Source organism: Diadema antillarum, unplaced genomic scaffold (genome assembly GCF_040938485.1).
Source record: "Diadema antillarum isolate AM-2024a unplaced genomic scaffold, OU_Dant_1.0 seq00001117_RagTag, whole genome shotgun sequence".
Taxonomy (NCBI): domain Eukaryota; kingdom Metazoa; phylum Echinodermata; class Echinoidea; order Diadematoida; family Diadematidae; genus Diadema; species Diadema antillarum.
The window spans coordinates 822,186-846,578 of NW_027271931.1; the positions used below are offsets into that span (position 1 = coordinate 822,186).

The 24,393-nt window shown below is 38.1% G+C and overlaps 1 protein-coding gene across 1 annotated transcript in view; it reads left to right on the forward strand.

Annotated features, from left to right (window-relative positions):
• Positions 1 to 24,393, forward strand: part of LOC139743875 (N-acetylated-alpha-linked acidic dipeptidase 2-like) — a 54,311-nt gene that overhangs the window by 21,292 nt on the left and 8,626 nt on the right. The window contains exons 5-9 of the mRNA XM_071654339.1: positions 665 to 790; positions 4,031 to 4,217; positions 19,346 to 19,408; positions 21,202 to 21,283; positions 22,204 to 22,379. Of these exons, the coding sequence (XP_071510440.1) occupies positions 665 to 790; positions 4,031 to 4,217; positions 19,346 to 19,408; positions 21,202 to 21,283; positions 22,204 to 22,379 (634 nt within the window). The remainder of the gene's footprint in view (positions 1 to 664; positions 791 to 4,030; positions 4,218 to 19,345; positions 19,409 to 21,201; positions 21,284 to 22,203; positions 22,380 to 24,393) is intronic.

A 24,393-nucleotide genomic window follows, 5' to 3' on the forward strand; every position in this document is an offset into this window, starting at 1 on the left:
AGATATCTCCTTACAATCTGCATGTCAATCCTAGTAGTGTATTTTATATTTATTGTATTTTGTGTAATATATGAAATCATAGGAAAGTTTTGTAATTTTCATCACAGTACTGCTCATCATCAGACATGCATATTTGCATGTCATATGACTGAATAAATTTCTATTTGGTATCATTTTCAATAAAGTCAATATGAAGTTGTGTGGTTTTCCTTTTGTTGCATAGCTCTGTTTTGCTTGTTTTGTTTGTTTTGTTCTGATTTTTTACTTGGTGTGTTAGGTGTTAAGTCATGTTTGTTTTGTTTTGTATGTGTTTACTTGTTTTGTTTTGTTTGTTTGTTTATGTATGTTTTTCTGCTTGGTGTGTTCGCTGTTTAGTCATGTTGTTTGTTTTGTTTTGTATGCATTCATTTTTGGTTCTTTTTTTGTCAAAAAGAGTCAATACTGCTAGTAAAAGCAAAGTGATCAGCCAAGTTTGACATACGATCTCCACACTTGCGGAGGCACATTCCATCAGACCCGTCTGAAAATTCACCCCTCCCCAGCCGTTGCTAATGCTGACCTCTGCACTTTGTGTCAGCAACATTTCTGGAGTCATAATTTTCATCACCAAGGAATTCACGTCCTTTCACACTGGAAACTCCTTCTCCTCTTTCACACTTCACAGGCGGATCTGGTCTACATCAATTACGGGCGAGCGGAAGATTTCCACAAGCTGAAGAATGTGGGAAACATTGCCATCGATGGACACATCTGTTTGGTCAGAATGGGCAAGCTTTCCATCAGGAATATTGTAAGTTCAGTCTCCTCTGTGCGTGTGTGCATCTGTATGTACAAATATATTGAAGATGTCGAAAAAGATATAAGCAGGGCTGAACATTAGCAGTGGCCTGGTGACCTGGTGGCCCAGGGCCACTAGAAATTTAAGTTTGGCCACCATATTTACAGACTGTAAAAAGAAGGTTATCTTTCTATGGCCAGAATGTGCCACCAGAGGAAAAAAAAAGAAAGTTAGTGTTGAGGTGTTGAGCCCTGTTTTATAGCCATACCTGGTATATGATGTGCGGCTATGTTATCCAAAGAAAGTCACAAACATAAACCCAAAAATCTTCATAGAAACATGATTCTAATGAAAAATATGACAGTTTGAATGTGTAATGTGTTCAAAACTCAGTGTTTACTTTTTGTTTATTACAAAAGTCTCAAAATGTACCAGCAAAAACACTGTTTTAGAGTGGGTTTATTTTTGTTCCATTTGTCAGGAGTTTGACCTAATGTTGAAATAAATTCAGATGATATATTTTAGGAAAACTGCTGAAAGCTGTCACAAAAGCAGTGCAGAGGTATTTTGCCTCAAATTTTCTTGCTCTTTCCGTGAACAGGTCTTTGCTTTTACATTGTCTTTCACATGGTTGACAGCACAAATGTCAAAGCCAGTTTATCTAAAATCTTTAGCATCTGATGGTTAGCTTCCAATCTACATCTCTGTTATAAGTTTCCAGAACTTTGTTAAGTACAACTGTTAACCCTATTCCAACTGGGGGGGTCAAATTGACCCCCCCCCCCCGACATTTCGCGCCACGATTCCGCAACGCGCAAAGATTTTGCCGCGCCGCGTCATTTCATGACTTTTTTTATTGATAGTCTCCCGCATATTTTGAGACCAAATTTGCGACGTCCAGGTACACTGTTCTGAAGTTACGTATAATGCTTTGCGTATGCATGTCAACCCAGAAACGGCTCAAATTCATGATATCGTGTGCAAATCCAATGCTAAATGTGTGGTTTTTTTTTTGTTAAATTGATATAAATTAGATTATTTCAACTTTAAACCATTGAAATTAATCAATTCTAATGTAGATAAGCTTGAAAAAGTCCCTGAAACAAATTTTGGCAAAAAAAAACAATAGAAAACAAAAGGTCGAAAAAACAATAAAATACATAAGAAATTAACAAAACAATAAAAATCAAAAGAAATTGATTTTGATTTCGCTATTTTTTTACAAGAAAATTGTTTGATGTGTCTTGACGAACTCTGACACAAAAATTTAGGGATCCTTCAGTCATTTTAATGGAATTACAGATGAAAATATGATTTCATGTGTAAATTTGCATAATCAATTTACTAAAAATAGAAAGCCAATATTTTTCTTTTGTATGACCATGTAATCTTGTAGTTGACATCCGGCTCTATCTTCAGGCAAAATTTTGCGGCGATCGCGCGATCGGCGGCCGAGATCTGAAGGGGGGGGGTCAAATTGACCCCCCCCCCCCGTAAAAACTTGGTCTCAAATAGCCCAGTTGGAATAGGGTTAACATCATTGCAAGACTAACTAGCAAGAATATTGTTTTAAAAAGTCCATATCAGGAAAGAAAAGCAAGACCAAGTGACATAGAATGTTTAATACAATGGAATATGTTTGCACATTCATGCTTGGAAGCTTCACATTATGTATAGATGACAGAGATGTTGATGTTTTAACCATTATAGCTTTTTCCTAGTTTGCCCGTGTGGGTCAATATAAATTTTTATTTGTCAACCAATGTAGCATTGTTACATGTACAGGGCATGCAATTATTAGGTGATGTAACAAAGCCCCTCCCCCATCCCCACCCCTGCATAATTATGCCTGAAGAAGACAAAAGGCGTTTTCACATCAGCCCGATAAAAATCCAAGCTCGAAATATTTTCCACGATTGCGAATTAGAGCTCTATTTCATTTCTTATTCACATCAGCCCAAAGAGTCGTTTTCACATTATCAAATAGCGCCCTACTAGCCCGCTATTTCAGAAATTTCCCGAGTTGGAGTCGAGAAATTTTCTCGATCAGAGCGATACAATTAGCGTGCTAATTTGTGTTCACATTATCAAATAGCGTGCTATTTCGCTATCAGGAAAATTTCCCAAGTCAGAAAATAGCGCTCTATTTCGAAACATCGGGCTGATGTGAAAACGCCTAAAATGATAAGCGTTTATGTCACTGCCTAGTCAGCATTATATTCAAAGTCATTCAGTCATGCCACATACTGCAATCAACATTCAGCAAGTGCTCAGAGATCAGTCCAGCCAGACAATATCTCTTTTACTGTGTGAGAATAATGACATTCAACAAGGAAACATCAACAAGATCCTACAGGCTGTTTCAGTAGGTCCTATGCAGCACAGGAATGCACTTTGCACAAGAGTTTAAACCCATCAGTCATCTTGTTTCCAAGTATTTCCTGTTAGGCTCTCTTCTTTCTTTGTGTTTTCGTGCCTCTACCCCAAGGGGTGCCAGAGGCATTATCTTTTTTGTGTGTTTGTGTGCGGTTTGTCAGTCCATTAGTCTATCTGATCTCTGTTGTTTTGGCTGTGATTAAAGAGAAAGCCTTTGATGAATATCTAAGGTATTCAGCAAAAATGGGTTGCTTGAGGTAAAAATGTGATAATTTGATTTGTTTTGTTTTGTTGTTGTTGTTGTTTTTGTTTTGTTTTGGTTTTTTTTTTTTTGGGGGGGGGGTAATGCTCGAGGTCAAAGGTTGAAGGTTACTGAACTGTAGCCAAAGACAATCATTTCTATGAATGACAGGTGAAAGGTCATGATCAAAGGCCACTATGCCTTAATCTAAACTGTTCAGTGATAATGTGGCCTCTTTGGTATGATGGATAGAAATAAAATGTTAAAGATTTCCCCTGAACAAACAAAGTTAAAAGTTAGTCCTCGTCATGTTCAGTGGTGAAAATCAATGAACTTGAAGGATTGTCCTCAAGTACAGTCAAACTTGTCTTTAATGCGATCACTTGTCTACTAAAGATAATTTCCTCTGAGAGAAAAAAGCATGTTAGATATTAACTTGTCTATAGTGGCAACCTGTCTATAACAGCCACTTTTTTCGGCTCCCTAATAGGTTACGGCTATAGACAGGTTTTGACTGTAGTAGAATTATTGATTGTGTCAAAAGTCAACAGCATTCCATACACCTGACACACACTGCAGTCAAGTTGCTCTGGTCATATTTTCTTTATTTCGATGTTTTAATTTATCGCTGCCAGATCCAAGGCTGTCGTGAGCACGGTGGCGTTGGGCTTGTCGTGTTCCCGGGTGCGCTCCACTATTTGCCGAACGCTACCAAGGACTCCGGCCCCGCATCATCATGGTGGTTGCCGCTCAATGCCACAATCCGTGAACCGGTGCGGACAGCGTTTGGTGACCCCCTCACTCCTCTGCTGCCCTCTCTTGGTGAGTTCTGTTCTCAAGGGTTTACTGTTAGAGCATTTTTTTTTCTTTTGTGCCCGGGGTGGTAAAATGAATTTCATTTATTTAAATGACACAGAGCGAAAGAGATGAAATCTCATACATGTATTACAAGCAAAATATTTGCACGCTTTTATTTTGCACTAATTTTGCATTGTGCCAAATGCACAAAGATTTCCACACCACAAATGAAAATTTGTTGTTTTAAACCATTAAAATTGGTTGTTTTAACCCTAAAGGGGCCGGGCTTTTTTGGCTATGCTCAGACCGGGGGGGGATGCCCCCCCCCCGAGATCTCGGGCATCGCTAGTGCGATCGCGATGAAATTTTGCATGCGTGAGACCCGCGTCATAATCTACAAGATTGTGTAATAAGATTTTTTTAAACAATCAATTTCTAATTTTAATTAATTAATTATGCAAATTAAGCTCAAGATGATATTTTAGCCTAATTAAAAGCATTGAGAGTCTAATTTTTGATCTGTAAATCTGTCTTAGCATGTTCAACAATTGTACATCACAAAAACTTCCGAAACTCATTTCAATTCTTATATATTTTATTGTTTTCAGAATTTCTTATGTATTTCTTTGATTTTCAACTTTTGTTTTTTCTTTGTTTTTTCATTGGAAATTGTCACTGACCACTTTTCTACCATAATTAGCACAAAAATAATCAATGAAAGTGATTAACTGTAAAAATAATCAGGTTTTTATGACTTTCATGACAGAGCACTGTTTTCCATAGGAAATGTACACAAAATCACAAAATTGTGCCAGTTTTGGGGCGACATTCCGTTACAAAAATGGGCGTGGCTTCGCAAAAGTATGCACGGACGTTGCAAATTTGGTCTCAAAAGTTGCGCGAGACTTGAACGAAGAAAGTCAAGAAGCCTCGCGACGAGGGCTTCTCGCGTTACAGAATTATAGCGCGAAACGTCCAGGGGGGCGCGGATTCCCCCCCCCCCCCCCCCGGCCCTTTTAGGGTTAACCTGTTGAGGATGGGCTGATTTTGCTACAACATGCATTTCCCACAGACACCTGCCCGAATATATGCAGAAGTATAGTCTTCAACGGGTTAAGAAAAGATTCATTTGTTATTTTTATATTTTCAGTTTGCACGATATCTTTTGGGCATTAATTCGTACAGTGTACCTAGGTAGTAATTCACAAGCTATTTGGGTTGACTGACTGACATGTCAACCCCCTTTTTTTTTTTCTTGGCTGTGCTTTTTCTGTGCTTGCAAATTGTAGCTGTAGTTAGCCTATAGAATTGATTAGTTTAATGTGGATCTATGGGTGCGTTTATCAACTCCTTTTCTCGGCAGAAACAGGTTATCCAAACAGCTTTCAAGGAATTTTTACGAGTTGATAAACGCAAAGCTGTTTTGATAGCCCTTTAGGAAAGCCTTTTACGAAAGGGTGCGTTTATCAACTCTCCTTTCTCGGCAGAAACAGGTTATCCAAACAGCTTTCAAGGAATTTTCTCGAGTTGATAAACGCAAAGCTGTTTTGAAAGCCCTTTAGGAAAGCCTTTTCGAAAGCCCGAAATTTGTGACGATCCAAACAGGTTTCCTAAACAGGTTATCAGAAACCTGTTTGTAAAAGCCTTTCGAAGTTGATAAACGCAAAGCTGTTTTGAAAGCCCTTTAGGTCGCCCTATACTGCGGTTGCGCAACCATGCGTTTCCAGTTTCTGAAAAGACGCGCCACGTAAAGTGCACACGAGTACGTGTACACAGGTGTATACATACAGCTGTGAGTAATGCACACATATGCTTGGAACAAGGAGATGTTTCTCTCACCAACAAGGTTTGAGAAATAAAGTAACAACAGTCTCATTCCCTTTGATCCCATGTCTCATGCCGCTACTCAGAAATATTTGAAGTATGTGCTAAACTGGAGCTGCCTCACAGATAGGAAGACAATTGATTCATGTGGCATTGTATCATGACTCCTCACTCTCAAAGGAAGATATGTCTTTATGATGGTAATTGCTTTTCGCCGTCCCTTCTTAGAAAACAAGCGGCACATTAATAGTACAGGCAGTCAGGGCTTTGGAAAGGGCTCTCGGAAGGGCTATGGAAATAGGCCATGGGCTAGTAGGGGTCAACGTGCACCCCCTCTGCACCTAACATTCATTGTTGTTTCCATGTAGCCCTTGGTCTGGAGAGTCAGAAAAGTGATGTTAACAAAAAAAAAGTTGGGTCCCAAGACCCGCCCCGTGACGTTTTGTGACGTCACTTCCGGAACGACCTTTTCGCGAATACGGGGGAATAGCATTTGGGTATTATCCTAATAAAGTGGCCCCCATGCCTTTATTTTTCAATGATAACCAAAGATTTTGGTATTTCTAGATACCTCAGAAGATGGGAAATATGATGCAAAGCAAAGTTTGGCAATATAAGCCCTCAGTTTGTCGTCATCGACAACGAAATAGGCAACAATGTCGACAAAATTCAACAAAATTTTACAAAATTTGGGCAATTTTTCAAGTTTCACCCTTTAAGTTTGTATATTTTTGTGAAAAATGTGTTAAATGACTTGAAATTTGATCTGGATATTAAATGAATATCCTTTTTTACGAAAACAAAAGATTTTGGCCTAATTGTAATCCGATCTTCTTCTGTAGACATTCAAGTGCGCATGCGCGGTGTCTGGAAATCAGCCTCCGAAATGCCTTTTTTTTATGTCCAGTATCAAAAATGAGTTACAACGAATCTTTTATCATGTCAATTCACAACTTTAATCAATTTTGGCAATCAGCAATCACCTGATTGAATGAAAGTTGCCTTAAACTGAGAAATCAAAGGTGACCATGGTTCTTCTTTATCATGACGTTGGTCACGACATCGAAGATGAAGACGACGTCAAAGACTAGAATTACGACATGGGAGAGATTATTTTAGATATCTTTTAGTCTCTTTTAAAATTTCGGAAAATATTATAAGTCATGTTTGTAATTGGGTCAGTCAAATATGTACATTTCCTTGCTGGTAATGACTTTATTAATGTCAATATCTGATTGTTTGTTTATTCCGTTGATTTCACTGAACTGATATTCATTTGATTAATACGCAGTATGACGTAAACTATTTTGATTTTTTTACTATTTTCTTTCGAGAATTTGGCAATAGGGACTTGCAGGTCATCAACAACGAAATGGGCATTAGTGAGGTCGACAAACTAAGGCAGCACAAGTTCTTATGCTAATTTAGATATTCATTACTTTGTGGTTAATTCACTATATCAATTGGAATTTAGTCTGGATGTTAAAGGATAAGTCCAGCTTCGTGTACACGTAGGTGAAGTAAATGCGGCAAGTAGTAGAATTCCACATCAGTAAGAGTTTGGAGAAAGCGGACAATCCATTCAAACGTTTTGAATTTTTAAAGTATCTGTACTGTCACCGCTGGATGAGAAGACTACTATAGTGTGTGATGGCACATGCGTAGAACGATATATGCAATGTAAGGAAAATATTAAGAGAATTCTACAAAATCTTTTTTTTTTCTTTTGCAAAACGTGCATATTTCTTCGACATGTCAGTGACTTATATTAAGGATATTATTCTTCCTGCCTTCTGACAGAGACAAGTCAAGTGTTCTTTATTTTGTAAGAAAAGTGAAAATATGTTGAATTTTCTTTATATTGTTTTCTTTATATCGTTCTACACATGACTGTGACATCACAAGCTGTATTAGTCTTCTCATCCAGCAGTGAGCGAGCAGAAACTTCAAAAATTCATAACTTTTGAACAAATTGTCTAATTTTCCTCAAACTCTCACTCATGTGTTCTACTAGTATTGCTGTATTCACTCAATCCACATGTCATATATCTGTGAAGTTGAACTTGTCCTTTAAATAAATAGCCATCTTTGACTAACAAGGAACCGATGAGCCATTATTTTAATCCTCGCTTCTTCTGTGGACGTTCAAGAGGGCAGGAGGAGTGCGAAATAAGAACCAACAAAATGTCCCTTTTGGTGACTAGTAAATTGATATATTAACTCGTATATTTCAAGTAAAATCGGAACTTTAATCATTTTATTTAAATCATCAAACACCTGCTGAAATACATTGACTTCAGTGATGACGGCAAAGACAGTGACGTCGATGACAAAATTCACATTGGAGTTTCGTCTAAATACCAAATTCAACTGAATTTAGCAATTAGTTTAAGACGACCCTTAAAGATTAACACCATTAGCTACGAGGAAAAGAAGATTTTGATTACATCTGCATTTTGCCTTGTCAACAAACTCGAATCCTTTAAAGAGAATTTAGTATGTGTTTTTTTAATAATCCTGAAGTCTTTTAAGATGTTTAGTGTGCATACAAGGTGTGTGAAACAAGCCGCCGTGAGTTCTTTTCTGCTGTCTAGCAATCAGTTTTTCATCAAAGATCAGAAACTTCAAGTATTATTATTTGTATTAACGAAAATATGAAAGAAAATAACTAAGAGAAATTTGGCTTAAAATGAGAAATTTCGAGGCAACTATACAGTACTCTTGTCACCATTTCTGATGATCATAATGACAACATAATTCTGTCATAATTTACCGCGACAAATCGTTTAATGTGACTATAGAGGCATGTTTATTATAAGCAATCCCCCAATTCATGGGACATTCTGACATGGTTATTAGACAATGATAGTTCTGTCATAGATCATATGAGGCATATAATACATTCATACTTTGATAAAAGTTGGTTGCTGTTAGATACTCAAATTCCCAGCCTTTTTTTCAAGAGTATTCTTTTGTTTAGTCAGGTTTCGTAACTTATGCTTTGAAAATATTATTAGCATTCATTCCTAGTCAACACTAAATGATTATATTTGTGATACCTCTTTTTAAAATTTTCATTCCATCTGAAAGTATAAAGAAACTTTTTAAATGTAACATTGTTCACAGTAGAATTATTGGTTATATGATGTTTCATAAAAGTTATTTGCTAATTATTATGTATTTTTACAGCATTACTTACTTCCGATGAAATTATTGAGAGTCCAACATCGAAATGCTTCAAATGATTACCACTGGCTTAATACCGATATGTTTGAAATTGATGGAGTCATCTACCAGCTCTAAGTTATCCTTTCAAAGTCTGACACTCGTTTGTCCATGAACACTGTTACAATCAAATTCCAATGTCACTATCATTGTAACTCTGTGATTCTATTGGTTGAATGAATTCATTTTCACTACTTTCACTGTCACTATCAGTATCGGGCTCCGATTCATAAGTCATGGTGCCTAAAGAGATGTCCCCAAGCTGATGCGGAATCATTTCCCCATCCTGTCAGTGTCTGATATTCATTTGCGCATGAGTTCTGAGCCAAATCAAATTCCAATGTCCATAATGGTCATTTTCTGAGTGCGGTATATGTTGAATTAAACCATTGTTACTCATGTTACTGTTGCCATACCAGTATCGGCTCCGATTCATCAGCCAGAGTGACTTCCAGGATTCATGTCCACAAGCTGACGCGGCAGCACCTCCCTTGAGGTCCACAGAGGTCGCATTAGATCTTCATCCTTTGTCCATCCATGTTCTTCGTTTGGGTTTGTTGCTAGCTTTCATATTCTTGTTTGATAATTGCATAGGACATGCTGCTCTAACACCTTTCAGCAGGGCGGTATCATAGTCAGATCAAAGTTTTTGCCTTTGTGACATTGGCCATTTCACCGCACTTGGACTGTAAAGAGTTTGGAGGGCATTTACCTTCCTAATTCTTCTGTTACCATACAAGGCATGCACAGGTAAATCGTTCCAGTTCATCATCATCTCAGCTATAACATTTCAAGATTCACCAAACTTTGGAAATGCAGCATGAAATGACTCATCAGCCTCGACATTGTTTTTACCTTCCCCTTTATACCTAAAAGGCACTAGTGGTATTGCAGCCAGTAAATGCGTGGAGTCCTAGAAATGATGTACATACAAGGGCTGAATCATGAAATAGGACAGCTGAGGTGATGGATGAACTGAAAATATTTTGCTGTGCTTTGCACGGTAACAGAAGAATTTAGAGGTGAATGCTCTGCGATTCTTGACAATACAGTATAAGTGCGGTAAAAGGATTTATGTCACAAAGGCAAAAACTTTTGATCTGGCTTCTCAGAGACGTCTCTGAACAGCACGTCCTCCGTAGCAATTATCAAACTAAGAATATGGAAGCTACCAACGGACCAAAATAAAGATCATGGATAAACGAAGGATGAAGATCTTATGCGACCTCTGTTGACTTCACCTCAGGGGAGGTGATGCCACATCAGCTTGTGGACGTCCTGAAAGGCACCATGGCTGATGTATCAAAGCCCGATACTGGCATAAAATCAGTGACAGGAGCAAAACATGAATTCATTAAACCTATACACTCAGAAAATGACAATGATGGTGACATTGGAATTCGATTCAGAGCTCAAAAGAATTTCAGACTTTGAAAGGATGGCAAAGTGATTAGTTGTCATCCCACGAGTTCGACACCCACGAATTATACAGCAAACGAGTCGTACAGCCCATGACTTCGACAGCAGGCAAATAAGGACCATGAGTCCGACAGTATGCAAACAAGGCCCGCAAGTTTGACACTAGGCAAGCAAGATCCACGAGTTTGACACTTTTCTAAGCAACAACTCCCCACCCCCCCCCCCCGCCAAAAAAAAAAAGAAAAAAGTTAAAAACGATCCACAAGTTCGATATTACATCGCAAGGCCGGAAATATGTTTTTCTCGTGGGTCTTATTTATTACGTGTCAAATTCGTTAGCCCGGCTTGCCTAGTGTCGGACTCAAGGGTGTCGAACTCATGGGCTTTGGGACTCACCGGCTGTGTAACTCGCGGGCTCTCTGACTCATGGGTTGTATGATTCGTGGGTGTCGAACTCGTGAAGTGCACCCGGTGAATCAGCGTCAGCTTCTGGACATCCATAAGGCACCATGGCTGCCATCTAACAAAAGTGTTGACTTTAAGTTAAAAGTCCACAGAAGATGCCTGAATTAAGATAATGCCTTATTTCTTTTGTTTTTCTTTTTTTTATCAAACATGGTTATTTATCTAATATCCAGACTAGGTTTAATTTCATTTAATGATTTAACACAAATAATGGATATTTAGATGTTTTAGCGTGAGAACTTGTAAAAAACTGCGTGGACTTTTAAGTTTGTCAATCTCATGTATGCCCACTTCATTGTCGATGACCTGCAAGTCCATATTCCCAAATTTTCGAAATAAAATGAAAAATAAGAATAAAAAAAAGAAAAAATCAGATAATGATGTTAATATAATTATTACCATCGAGAAATGTACATCGTAATTGAATCGTGACTCGAACTCGGGTCCTCCAATCGGGAGTCGAAAGTTTTACCCACTATGCCACAGAACCGCCAAGAACCCACAAGTTAGCATTCCCAAGTAAAAAAAAAAACCCAGACATTAAAATAATTTAGGTCCTAAAAGTCCATTGTCTCTATTATGCATCATGTATAGTGTCATTTCGGTGACAAGTTCAATGTAGATGCAATTTCTGAAGAAAATAGAGGAAAAATCATGTCAAAATATTATCCATGCCTGGCACAGTATTTAGAATTGTGCCAGTGAGTGCAACGTAGTTGAGATAAGTGTTTTAATTGTGAAACTAGTTATAAGCCTTTATCTAAAGGGCAAATCCAGTCCAAATTAAAGTTAGTCCGATAAGAAAAAAGTAATATATTACGAGTTCAATGGTAAAACTGTGATCGAAATCGCATGAAAAATAAGGAAGTTACGACATTTTGAAGTTTCGCTATTTTTTGAGGAAATAGTTCTTGAACGGTCAATATGAATATGCAAATATTAAAGTGAGCATGTGATCCCCTCACATCTTGCCATATAGTTTGTACATAAAATTTTGACATTTCCAGTTTTTCATTCAAAAGCAATTATGCTCGAGGCTCAAATCCTGATATATCTAACATCACTATAACCAAGTTATGCAACCAGGAATATCATCATTTGTCAGACTTCAATGACTGAAACATTGAATTTTCTTAATGTTTTGTACACGATCAATGGAAAATTGTGAGGTTATGACATGGTCAGGTCACTCATTTACATATTCTTATCCACTGTACAAGAAATGTTTTGCAGAAATTAGCAAAAAAAAAATAGTAACTTCCTTATTTTTCATCAGATTACAGTCAAATTCTTACCGTTAAACTCGTAAGATTTTACTCTTTTTTATCAGACTAACTTATTTCTAGACTGGATTTCCCCTTTAAGCAGGATTTGAGTTTATTGCAAAGAAATAAAATGCCAGTAGAATTGAAAATTCATTATCTTGATTTCCTTTACTGTAAATTTATCGCTAAAATCAATTAATTGAAATGGAGATTTGAAACGAATCCCTGCTATGTCGTATTTCTATAGTCTTTGACGTCGTCTTCATCTTCGATGTCGTGACCAACGTCATCATCAAAAAGAACCATGGTCACCTTTGATTTTTCATTTTAAGGCAAATTTTATTCAATCAGGTGATTGCCGATTGCAAAATATGATTAAATTTGTAAATTTACATGATAAAGAGACGCGTTGTAACTCACTTTTGATACCTGACATCAAAAAAGGCATTTGGGAGGCTTATTTCCAGATACCGCGCATGCGCGCTTGAATGTCTACAGAAGAAGATCGAATTACAATTAGGCCAAAATCTTTTGTTTTCGTAAAAAGGGATATTCATTTAATATCCAGACCAAATTTCAAGTCATTTAACAAATTCTTCACAAAAATATACAAACTTAAAGGGTGAAACTTGACAAATTGCCCAAATTTTGTAAAATTTTGTTGAATTTTGTCGACATCTTTGCCCATTTCGTTGTCGATGACGACAATCTGAGGGCCTATATTGCCAAACTTTGTTTTGCATCATATTTCCCATCTTCTCAGAAATCTAGAAATACCAAAATCTTTGGTTATCAATGAAAAATAAAGGCATGGGGACCACTTTATTAGGATAATACCCAAATGCTATTCCCCCGTATTCGCGAAAAGGTCGTTCCGGAAGTGACGTCACAAAACGTCACGGGGCGGGTCTTGGGACCCAACTTTTTTTTTGTTAACATCACTTTTCTGACTCTCCAGATCAAGGGCTACATGGAAACAACAATGAATGTTAGGTGCAGAGGGGGTGCACGTTGACCCCCACTAGCCCATGGCCTAAAAGGGCTATGGAAAGGGCTATCGAAAGTTGATAAACGCAGCCGACGAGAACAAGCGGCACATTAATAGTACAGGGAGTGGACAGGGCTTTCGAAAGGGCTATGGAAAGGGCTTTCGAAAGGGCTATGGAAAGGGCTATTGAAAGGGCTATCGAAAGGGCTTTCGAAAGTCGTTTAAACTGGGGAAAGTTGATAAACGCAGCCTCCGACAGATACACTGATTACATATTCATAGATCTCCATTGATAAATGCACCCTGCCTTATCTCCTCTTTGATACAGTTATGATTGGTGTACAATGTTGGTGACATATTTTTTAAAGAGATTATTAAGTGTCAGTGTACATTGTCATTTTGTGCATTTTGTATCAGCTGAGAACTAGAAGGGCACTATTGCATTCTAAGATTTGACTGTAAATAAATGAGAAACAATCAATTTTCATAAAATAAAAAGCTTATGTTTAATCAAAAGTGGATAGATTTATAATCATTGTTCCATAAATTAGGTAAAATAACACCCTGGTGGTTTTGATTTGTAAAATTTTACTGAAAATGAAACTAATTTGAAATTGACACTGTAGGAGATCAAGCTCTACAACATGATACCGATAAACTCATTATCTCCCAAAATTGTGATAATGCCCATTTCTCAGCCAACGATATGATTTGGCACGTTGTAAGCTGGGGGTACCGTCATATAAACCTGGTTTGGGCCCTATTATATATAGCGTCATCTTGTGTTCTTAAGATGTACAGTTACACACTGCTGTCATGGCGGTCAAATTTTAGCTATTGGCAGTGTAATGTTCTTCATGTCAATTCATCCCTGTTGTGACATGTGTTTAATGTCATTACAATAGTGATAACACATTTTCATGTTTATTCTAGAATAAGAAATATCATAATTTTAGACATTGATATTCGAAAAGAAACCATTTTGATCCACAAACTGGGCTCACACACGATTACTTATTTTCATCTGTAGGCTGATAATGCATAGTATAGTGGCACTGGTGGTGCTGCCAACACCACTAATGTAGCGGCAGCTGGGGCATCAGCGTCGCGCTGTTTTGTACCTTTGCCATTATTAGAGAGGAAGAAAGAAAATAATGAGATGATTGAACTTATTTATTAAATGTATTAGCAGTCATTAATTGTCTTTTTCTTTAAAAATTACTAATGCAGCAAAATCATCTTGCATAAAATGCCAATACGGTTGAACCTCTCTTATCTGGCCTCCCTTTATCCGGATCTCTCTATTATACGGACGCAATCTCGCCATGATTTTTTTTCTAATAATTACGGGAGGAAAGGGGGATTCCCAACTCCTTGAGAACTCCTACACAAACACACATGAATTACATATACTTGATACATTTCTTAATAATTATTTAGGTAAATCATCCCAAGAATTTATAAAAGAAAATGATTTCATTCTTGCAAACACGAACCTCTATTTTGGGGTCTGTTACTGAGTGTAACAATGAAAAGGTTACAGTATGCACATTACTACATGTGGTACTACAATGGGCTACATTAACATGTGTATGCATATGTACATGTATAAAGCATTGAGTCTCCCGTATCCGGCCATATCCCTTATCCGGATGAGCCCCGGTCCCGACTTCTCCGGATACGAGAGGTTCAACTGTAATTAATTTCAACTGTTTTTTGGTAGCCAGGAGACAGCACACGAAACAGACACAAATGATTAACAATATGGCAGTTTGTTTTAGCTAGTACTGCTTTACTTGCTGATGCAAGCACTCTCTGCTACTTGCATGCTGCCAAATTTCTTATGATGTACGTGCCTTTCACATTTCCAGCTATCATATTTGTACATGCTGTATCATTGACAGGAGTCAAAATTGATTTTGCTGCAAACATGAGCAGTTTGTTTGGAATTGCCATGATTCAATTTGTGATTGTTATGTAATTTCTAATTGTTAACTGTGGATCTGCAGTTTAGTCTCAAAATTTACATTACGCATTTTTCCTTTGAAATTAAAGATAGTCAATTACTGTCTAGTGCAATTCATTTACAATAGACTATTAAAGGCAATGTAAGAGTTACTCTGATTGAAAAAAAAAAACAACAATTTTACCAACTTGGTATGGTTTCCCACATTTACATATTTTGCTCAAATGCACAACCCTGATAAAACTGATCTATAAATTGCAAGCATGTCACAGCACATTGAAAGCATGGTAAGCCATTAAATTTATTTCTCAGCAAAGCATGCAATTCTCTATTCAATTTCACTGTACTGCATTTCCAGCCATAAACACTTACTATTAAAAGTTACATGGCTTGGGAATCCAGCATATTTTCCAGAGTGCTGATGCTTTGCAGTCTCGAAATAATGAGGTACGCAGGAATTACTCCGTGGCACACAAAGAATTGATGTGCGATTCCTTGCTATTTTTCATGGACAGGGTGGAGTAAGCTGAACAACCGAGAAAAGGTTTTGTTAGATTAGAATTTTAAAGTTTCATGTGTTACCTTTGAGTAATGATATTGGTAGCACTGACAAATGATATTGAAGTGAAAATCTAATCAGTCAAAGTTCTCCCATTTCTAAATGCACGAAAGTGCACAAAAGTAATCCTTTTTTGTCAATACAATCCCATCTCCAATTAAAGCTGTCACCACTACAATAGCTCATTGATACTCAACCAACACTTTGATGTGAAGTACAGTATTTTGTTGTTTTTAATTTTAATGCATGTCGAAAAGAGAAGTCTCGTGAAGATGTGTATAACGTTACTGTAAAAGTGTTAGTTTTTCGTGAGTAAGATTTTTCACCCTCGGCCGGTTACAATGAATTTTGTGTGCTTTTAATTCTTCATAATGAACACTTTCGACAGTGTTACATATCACAAGCAAAAATATTTCTGTGCATTTATACAAATAATAATGATAGTGTATTTAATACATATGACTTATATTGCACATCAAATCCACTCTGTAGAGTGCTCAAGGCACATACAAAATGTACATACTACTATGTGCACATACAGTACTATTTTAGCACTAGTTTCTGGTCAAGGGAAATGTGCAAAAATTTCCACGCCATGAAAATATCCACTTTACAGTACGGAGTGGCTGACTTTTGAGGCAATGATTTTATCACTGAGTGCCATTTCCTATAGATGTGTTTGCTAATGTATCACTACACTTTTGAATTCATAACAACATGCAAATTTCCAATATTCAGTGAATCATTTGTAATATAGGTCTGATGCATTGTGAAATTTTTGCCATAATGTCTCTTGTAGTTTTTCTAGTAGCTGCTGGAAATAGTAAAGCAAACTTGAGGATGGTGCAAAAGTTTCTTTTTTCTTATTAAAGATACAACTTTGGTAATGCATGTCTACACAAGTCAAGTTCAGAAATGTTTTAAAGAACCCTCTAGGGATAGGAGCTTATCAACTGCTGTTCTTTCACTATAATGTACATAACTGCAATTGGTGAAAGGTCATGTTGAAACTTGGTAGAAAATGCTTGAATATTTAACAGTATTGTTATGCAAGTAACCCTTTCATCCAGGATTGAATGAAATCAACTTCTGTAGATTTCCTTTTTTAGCTCACCTGAGCCAAAGGCTCAAGTGAGCTATTGCGATCGCCCTTCGTCCGGCGTCCGTCGTGCGTCGTGCGTCGTGCGTCGTGCGTCGTCCGTCGTCCGTCGTCCGTCGTCCGTCGTCCGTCGTGCGTCGTCCGTCGTGCGTCGTGCGTAAACTTTTTACATTTTCATCTTCTTCTTGAAAACCCCAAGACCGATTTTCATCAAACTTGGCAGGTAGCATCCCTAGGGGGTTAGGAACTCAATTTGTTAAAATGGGCACCATGCCCCACCCAGGGGGCCCCCAGGGGGGCCCAAACCCCCAAAAATTAAGGAATCTGTAAAAATCTTCTTCTCTAGAACCAGAAGTGATAGAGCTAAGTTAATAATATGAGTTAGTACATTGATGACTGTAGTTTCAAGTTTGTTCATGGCAGAATCAGGGGTGCCCCCCTTGGGACCCAGGGGAGGGGGGTGGGGAAGGGTTCTAATGGGGCCTAAATTGTACATTTTCATCTTCTTCTTGAGAACTCCATGACCCATTTTCACCAAACTTGGCAGGTAGCATCCCTAGGGGGTTAGGAACTCCATTTGTTAAAATGGGCACCATGACCCACCCAGGGGGCCCCCAGGGGGCCCAAACCCCCCAAAATTAAGGAATCCGCAAAAATCTTCTTCTCTAGAACCAGAAGTGATAGAGCTAGGTTAATACTATGAGTTAGCACATTGATGACTGTAGTTTCAAGTTTGTTCATGGCAGAATCAGGGGTGCCCCCCTTTGGACCCAGGGGGGGGGGGGGGGTGGGGGTGAGGAGGGGTCCTAATGGGGCCTAAATTGTACATTTTTATCTTCTTCTTGAGAACCCCATGACCCATTTTCACCAAACTTGGCAGGTAGCATCCCTAGGGGGTTAGGATCTCAATTTGTTAAAATGGGCACCATGCCCCGCCCAGGGGGCCCCCAGGGGGCCCAAACCCCCCAAATGAAGGAATCTTTAAAAATCTTCTCTAGAATCAGAAGTTATAGAGCTGAGATAATACTATGAGTGAGTACAGTAATGACTGTAGTTTCAAGTTTGTTCATAGGAGATCCAGGGGTGCCCCTCTTGGGGGTGGGGGGGGGGGTGGTTGGAAGGGTCCAAATGGAGGCCTGAATTGTACATTTTCATCTTCTTCCTGAAAACCTCATGATGGATTTTTGTCAAACTTGGCAGGTAGCATCCCTAGGTGGTCAGGATCTCAATTTATCAAACTGGGCACCATGCCCCACCCAGAGGGCCCCAGGGGGCCCCAATTCCCCCAAATTAAGGAATCTTGAAAAAATTGGGCCCTTATTGTACATTTTCATCTTCCACTTGAGAATGCCTCGTCAAATTTTGGTAGAGCTGTGAATAATTTAGATTAGTGACTGCGTGAAAGGTGAACTTGCGATACTCAGGTGAGCGCTAGACCCGCGGGTCTCTTGTGTTGTCATGTGTTCAGTTGCACGTTAAAGACCAGGTAGCATGGGGTGTCATGGAGTGGGAAGGCTGATGGCCCAGTTCAGATACATGCTAATGGAGAGTCCCCTTTAAAGGGGATGGCTAGTAACTGATCAGTGGGAATCAGTGGGAATGCTGGGGGATGATTGTTCCAATCCTTGTGGGATTCATTTAAGAGTATACATCTATTGTTGTGTGAAAATTATTTGATTCAGAATGGTCTCATATAATATTCAAGTAATGTGCAGTTAAATGCTTCCAGGTTAGCATGCCTGTACATCAGTGACGGGGCATTAAACTGCTTATTACTTGAATATGAGATTGTTCTGAAGCAAATAATTTGCACACAACAATCACATTGTACTCTTAGAATCCCACAAGGATTGGAACAATCAGGGAGGTGGAACAAGACCTCCCTGGAACAGTCATCCCCCAGCATTCCCACTGTTCAGTAGCCATCCCCTTTGACAAATTGTGTACAACTTTATCACGACTGATCTCTATGTAAGACCACACACAACTGAAGAATCTCAACTGGGGTTTCCAATAAGCCTAAACTTTGATGCATTTATTCGCTGACCGGTGCTATTTCTAGTTTTCAAATGAACCCTGATGGTCAGCGAGATTATTTGTACCACCTACAAAACCCCACGTTACCGGGTCTTTAAATGAAACACAGTGAAAAAATGTGAAAGGGCAGCTCATCTTTTGTTTTCCATGCGATTTAATGTATTGCTGTTCGCACTGTTCCCAAAGAATGATTTGTTTTTGTTGGTATTGTCTTTATAGCATGATTGGAATTAGCTAATAAACTCCTGTGTTTGTTGTTATGCTGTTCCATTTGTTGTCTCCACTCCCTCCCCTCGGTATGACAGACTATGGAAAGCTGAATGACTCATTCTTGTCCGTGTCAGAGAATGTAACTAGACCACCACCAGGTAAGGAGACAGATACGCTAATTAAAACTGCTCACCTCAACACTTTAACCTCCTTTCATAACTCTCCTACTTGCACCATCTGCATGGATTTTAAAGATGCATTTCACAGCTCTGTAAACCCTGTCACGTTTGTCAACGAATTGCGTTCATGTGGGGCATGTGAAATTTGCAGCTCACAAATCTATCCCCTGTGATTTCATGTTTTTGTCTAATATTTGCTTTTGCTGTTAACACATGGGTTGTTCATTAAGAGTATGTCATTGTTTGCTAATTCGCTTCACCAAATATCTTCTTTTTTAAAGCATCCCACAGTAAACTCATGTATCATGTGTCACAGATTCACTCACAGTTTTTGCTTCATATCATTTTTCTGTGGCAAATCTGCAACAGCATTTCGTGCTGCTGCATATTTCGGCATACTCCTTTGCGGAAGATTTTTAGTCTGCAGCAGATCTGCAGTAGACTTACCACAGATCTGCCACCTACTTTGTACTTTTCTTTGGGAATAGTGTTAATAATGTGCAACCAACAAACTCATATTGACTGCAAAGTGACTATAGTAGCTATCTATTTATAGTCGCCACCTTTTTTGTTTCCTCTACAGAGCCACAATATACCAGCTTAAAACTCAGAAAAAGTTTAAATGTCTGCTTTTCTACATAAATGAATAAAGCTCTAAGCTTTAATGCGGTTGATAACTTTTTTAAAATTGGACCATTCTAACCCATTTAAAAAGTGATTGATACAAGAGAGAGTTTCTCAGAGTTTTTAGAAAAGGGAGAAAAGAGGACTTAAAATTAGGGCTGTTAGGCATGTTGTGCAAAAGTATACATTTGACTTCCCAGTGGAAGCAACACCTGTCAAAAAAAAAAAAAAAAATGGTCCTGAAAAACTGCTAATATCTCATGTTTGATTTTGCTTTAAGCTGCCAAATTCTGACAGTAGGTGGAGAAAAGATTATTGTACCATCAGCTTTTAGACAAACACAAAAAATCTGAGTCGATCAACCCAAATGACATACATGTATTTTGGTCAAACAGGGAGAATCCTAATCAGTGAACTTTTTTTTGGTTTTGGGCTGGATCATCAGTCCAAATATAAGTTAGTCTGATAAGAAAGAGTAAAATATTACGAGTTCAACAGAATAATTTTGATCAAAATCAGATGAAAAATAAGAAAGTTATGACACTTTGAAGATTCGCTATTTTAGGGGGACACAGTTCTTGAATAGTCAATATGAATATCATGCAAAGTGAGCATGTCATTCCCCTCACAACTTACCATGTAGTTTGTACATAAAACTTTGATATTCCCAGTTTTTCATTCAAATGCGATTCTTCCAAAGTATCTAAAATATCTAACTGATCACTATTCTGAAGTTATTCAACTGGGAATGCCATGTTTCAGACTTTAATTAGAGAAACATTGAATTTTCATCATTTTTTGTACACGATCAATGGAAAATTGTGAGGGTATGACATGGTTAGCTCACTCATTTGCATATTCATATCCACTGAACAAGAACTGTTTTTGCAGAAATTAGCAAAACTTCAAAATGTAATAACTTCCTTATTTTTCATCCGACTTCAGCCAAATTTTTACGATTGAACTCGTAAGATTTTACTCTTTTTTTTATCAGACAAACTTTTATTTGGACTGGATTTACTCTTCGATAGCCTTACTGCTAGATTGAAAAAATGACAAAGTTACAAAGTTCTCAATACTTACTGCCTGCTATTGAGATAGGAAATTTTAATAATGACTCTTTTTCTCCTGTTTTACCTGCTGCTTAGAGAGTATTCCAGCAGACGTCGATATAACCCATGACTTTCCCGTCCAGACGATTGGATATGAGCAAGCAAGAAGATACTTGCAGTGAGTATGACTCATAGAGATGTGATTGATACATTTTTTACATGCAACTATGATTATCTTGTATAATGTCTCTCACCATGCGATATGGCAGAGCATGGAGCTCTAGCTCTATGGGCAGAGGCATACCAGTCGCCATGGTGATATCTACTTTTCCTATATTAATCAGCTTAAAAATGGACTAGAGTTTCGCTTTTAAATGCACGGGTGCATAAAGTATATGAAAACGTGTAAAGGGCAGTGAAATGAGTATGTAGGCACAGTATACAAAATTTAAACTTCCCTTGTGAATTTGTGCCCATGTGTGCTGAATTGGACATCTACTCCAAATAGACAATAGACAGCAAATGGTGATTAGCACTTTCTGCAGCAGTAGAGAGAAAATGCCGTTCAGGAAAAACAAAATGAAATTTACTGTAACAAACAGTTCGCCTCTTTGTTTTGTTTTGCTTTACCTGGGCTGGTGCTGCATTTCTAAATGGAGGGGGGGGGGGAATAGTTTGGGGGGTTTTGTGGTGCCACTTCAAGGTTTTATCAGCTGACCAGCAAAAAAAAAAAAGGCATTACCTGTACTTTTTCGGTGCCACTACCAGATCTGATCAGCTGACAAGCAAAAAAAGAAAATAAAATCATTACCCATCATTTTCTGTTGCCACTTTTGGGGTAAAAAAGTAGGGGGCCCCAACTGATTGGACCCTTTTTATTCCTATGCAATGTGCAGAAAAAAAAAGAAAAAAAGAGAGGGCCCCAAGCCATCCCCCCCCCCCCCCCTTTGCGCCGGCCCTGTATACTACCACTTATTCATTCATGTATGGACTGCTTGTGTGATGAACAGTTAATAAAACAACATGTTGTATGAAATTAGTTATTTCACTTTAATTTCTGCTGTAACATTTTAATGTCTGATCTGGTTTTGCCTATAGGACCCTGAGTCTACCAAGGGCCCCACCAGATTGGCAGGGTTTGGAGGATAATGCCTTTGAGGTTGGGCCTGGGTTCGCCAACCATGCCCGTCAGTTCAAGATGACCATCAACAATGTGCGAAAGGTCACTCCCATCACCAACGTGTTCGGCATGATCCCCGGAAAGGAAGAGCCAGGTTGGTACCGAACATTTTCCGGGATTCTCGCCATTTCAGTTGGATGCCGAGTAACCTCTATGGCCCGAATTCACGAAGGTGGTACAAATGAAACCATGGTTTAAACCGTGGACAAAAACCATGGAGCGCCAAGTGTCGCACGGAATATTTCGTTACGAAATTGGTCATTTCGTCGACAAAATGACTGTTTCGTTAACGAAATTATCATTTCTGGGGACGAAATGTTCATTAAGTTACAAAATGTTGTCATTTCGTTGCAAACGAATCATTTCATCGACGAAATGGGGTCTATGGGTTCTAAAGGACAAGTTCACCTCAATATACATGTGGATTGAGATAATGCAACGATATTAATAATAGAACACATCTGTAGAAGTTTAAAGAAAGTCTGACAGTCCTTTCAAAAGTTATGAATTTTTGAAGTTTCAGTGCCACCAATGCTAAATGAGAAGACTACTACAGCTTGTGATGTCACATGCATACAACATATTTTCACTTTTCTCGCATGATACCGGAGCACTTGATTTGCCTCTTTCAGTAGGCAGGGGGAATAATATTACCCTTAACATACAACAGTAACAATTAAGTCAAGGGAATGTGTACTCTATTCAAAAAAGAAATTTTGTGGAATTCTCTTTGTATTTCCTTATATTGTTCTATGCATGTGACATCACAAACTGTACTTGTCTTCTCATCCAGCAGTGATTGCGCAGAAATGTTGAAACTTCACAACTTTTGAACAGATTGTCTGCTTTTCCTCAAACTTTCACTGATATACTATTGATGCTGCTACATTCACTTCAATACACATGTTTGTTAAGGTAAACCTGTCCTTTAAATTATTGACAGTTCCTCACAAAATATTCCCAAGCATGAGCAGTGCATTGCACACTTTTCGCTCATCTCTGCCTGTCTGTGCAGGATCGTTCGGTAAGCAGTGACTATTCTCAGTCGACAGACCGTCAGAAAATCTGGTGGAAGCCTAGCTGATGCTGTGGATGAGAAATATTTGCAATGTGCATATTAGATTTAAAATTTCATAGTGAAGGAGCAGTAAAATGCTCCCAGGGTTGTTCTTTTCTCCCTTTTTCATAAGGGGGAGGGGGGTGGAAGATGGCAATGATATGCATTGTTGATACCAGTAAGTATTATTTTTTTTTACTTTTCTCCCCTCAGTTTGAGCTCTTAACCCTTCTCTACAAGAGTATGAGATTCAATTCAATTCAATTCAATTTATTGATTTCATAAAAGCAATACAGCCAATATTTTGTACGATATTCAAATGTCGAGGAAACCACGAAAAAGCCAGTGGCTTGAAGATTGTGATTCCCTAAACAGAAGTACATTAAAAAACAGATTCCCCTATGTTATGAACAGGGTTTATTCAATGTTTTCATTTTGGATGTAAAGCTGATGTGGTATATTTGGAACCTCTTTAACCCTATTTTTACTGGGCTATTTGAGACCATGTTTTTTAAAAAGGCTGAAGGATTGCTCAAGTTTTGTGTCAGAATTCCTCAAGGCATATCAAACAATTTTCTTGAAAAAAAATTGCACAATCAAAATCAATTTCTTTTGTATTTGTTGTTTTGTTAATTTCTTATGTATTTCATTGTTTTTCAACCTTTTATTTTCTATTGTTTTTTGACCAAAATTTTTTGCAGGGACTTTTTCAAGCTTATCTACATTAGAATTGATTGATTTCTATGATTAAAAGTTGAAATAATCTAATTTATATCAATTTAACAAAAAAACCCAACACAATTTGCATTGGATTTGCACGGATATCATGAATTTGAGCTGTTTTCAGGTTGACATGCATATGCAAAACATTACGTAACTTCAGAATGGTGTACCCGGACGTCGCAAATTTGGTCTCAAAATGTGCGGGAGACTTCATTGAAAAAAGTCAAGAAACGACGTAGCAAAATCTCAGCGCGTTGCGGAATCGTGGCGCGAAATGTCAAGGGGGGGGTCAATTTGACCCCCTCCCCCAATTAATATAGGGCTAAAG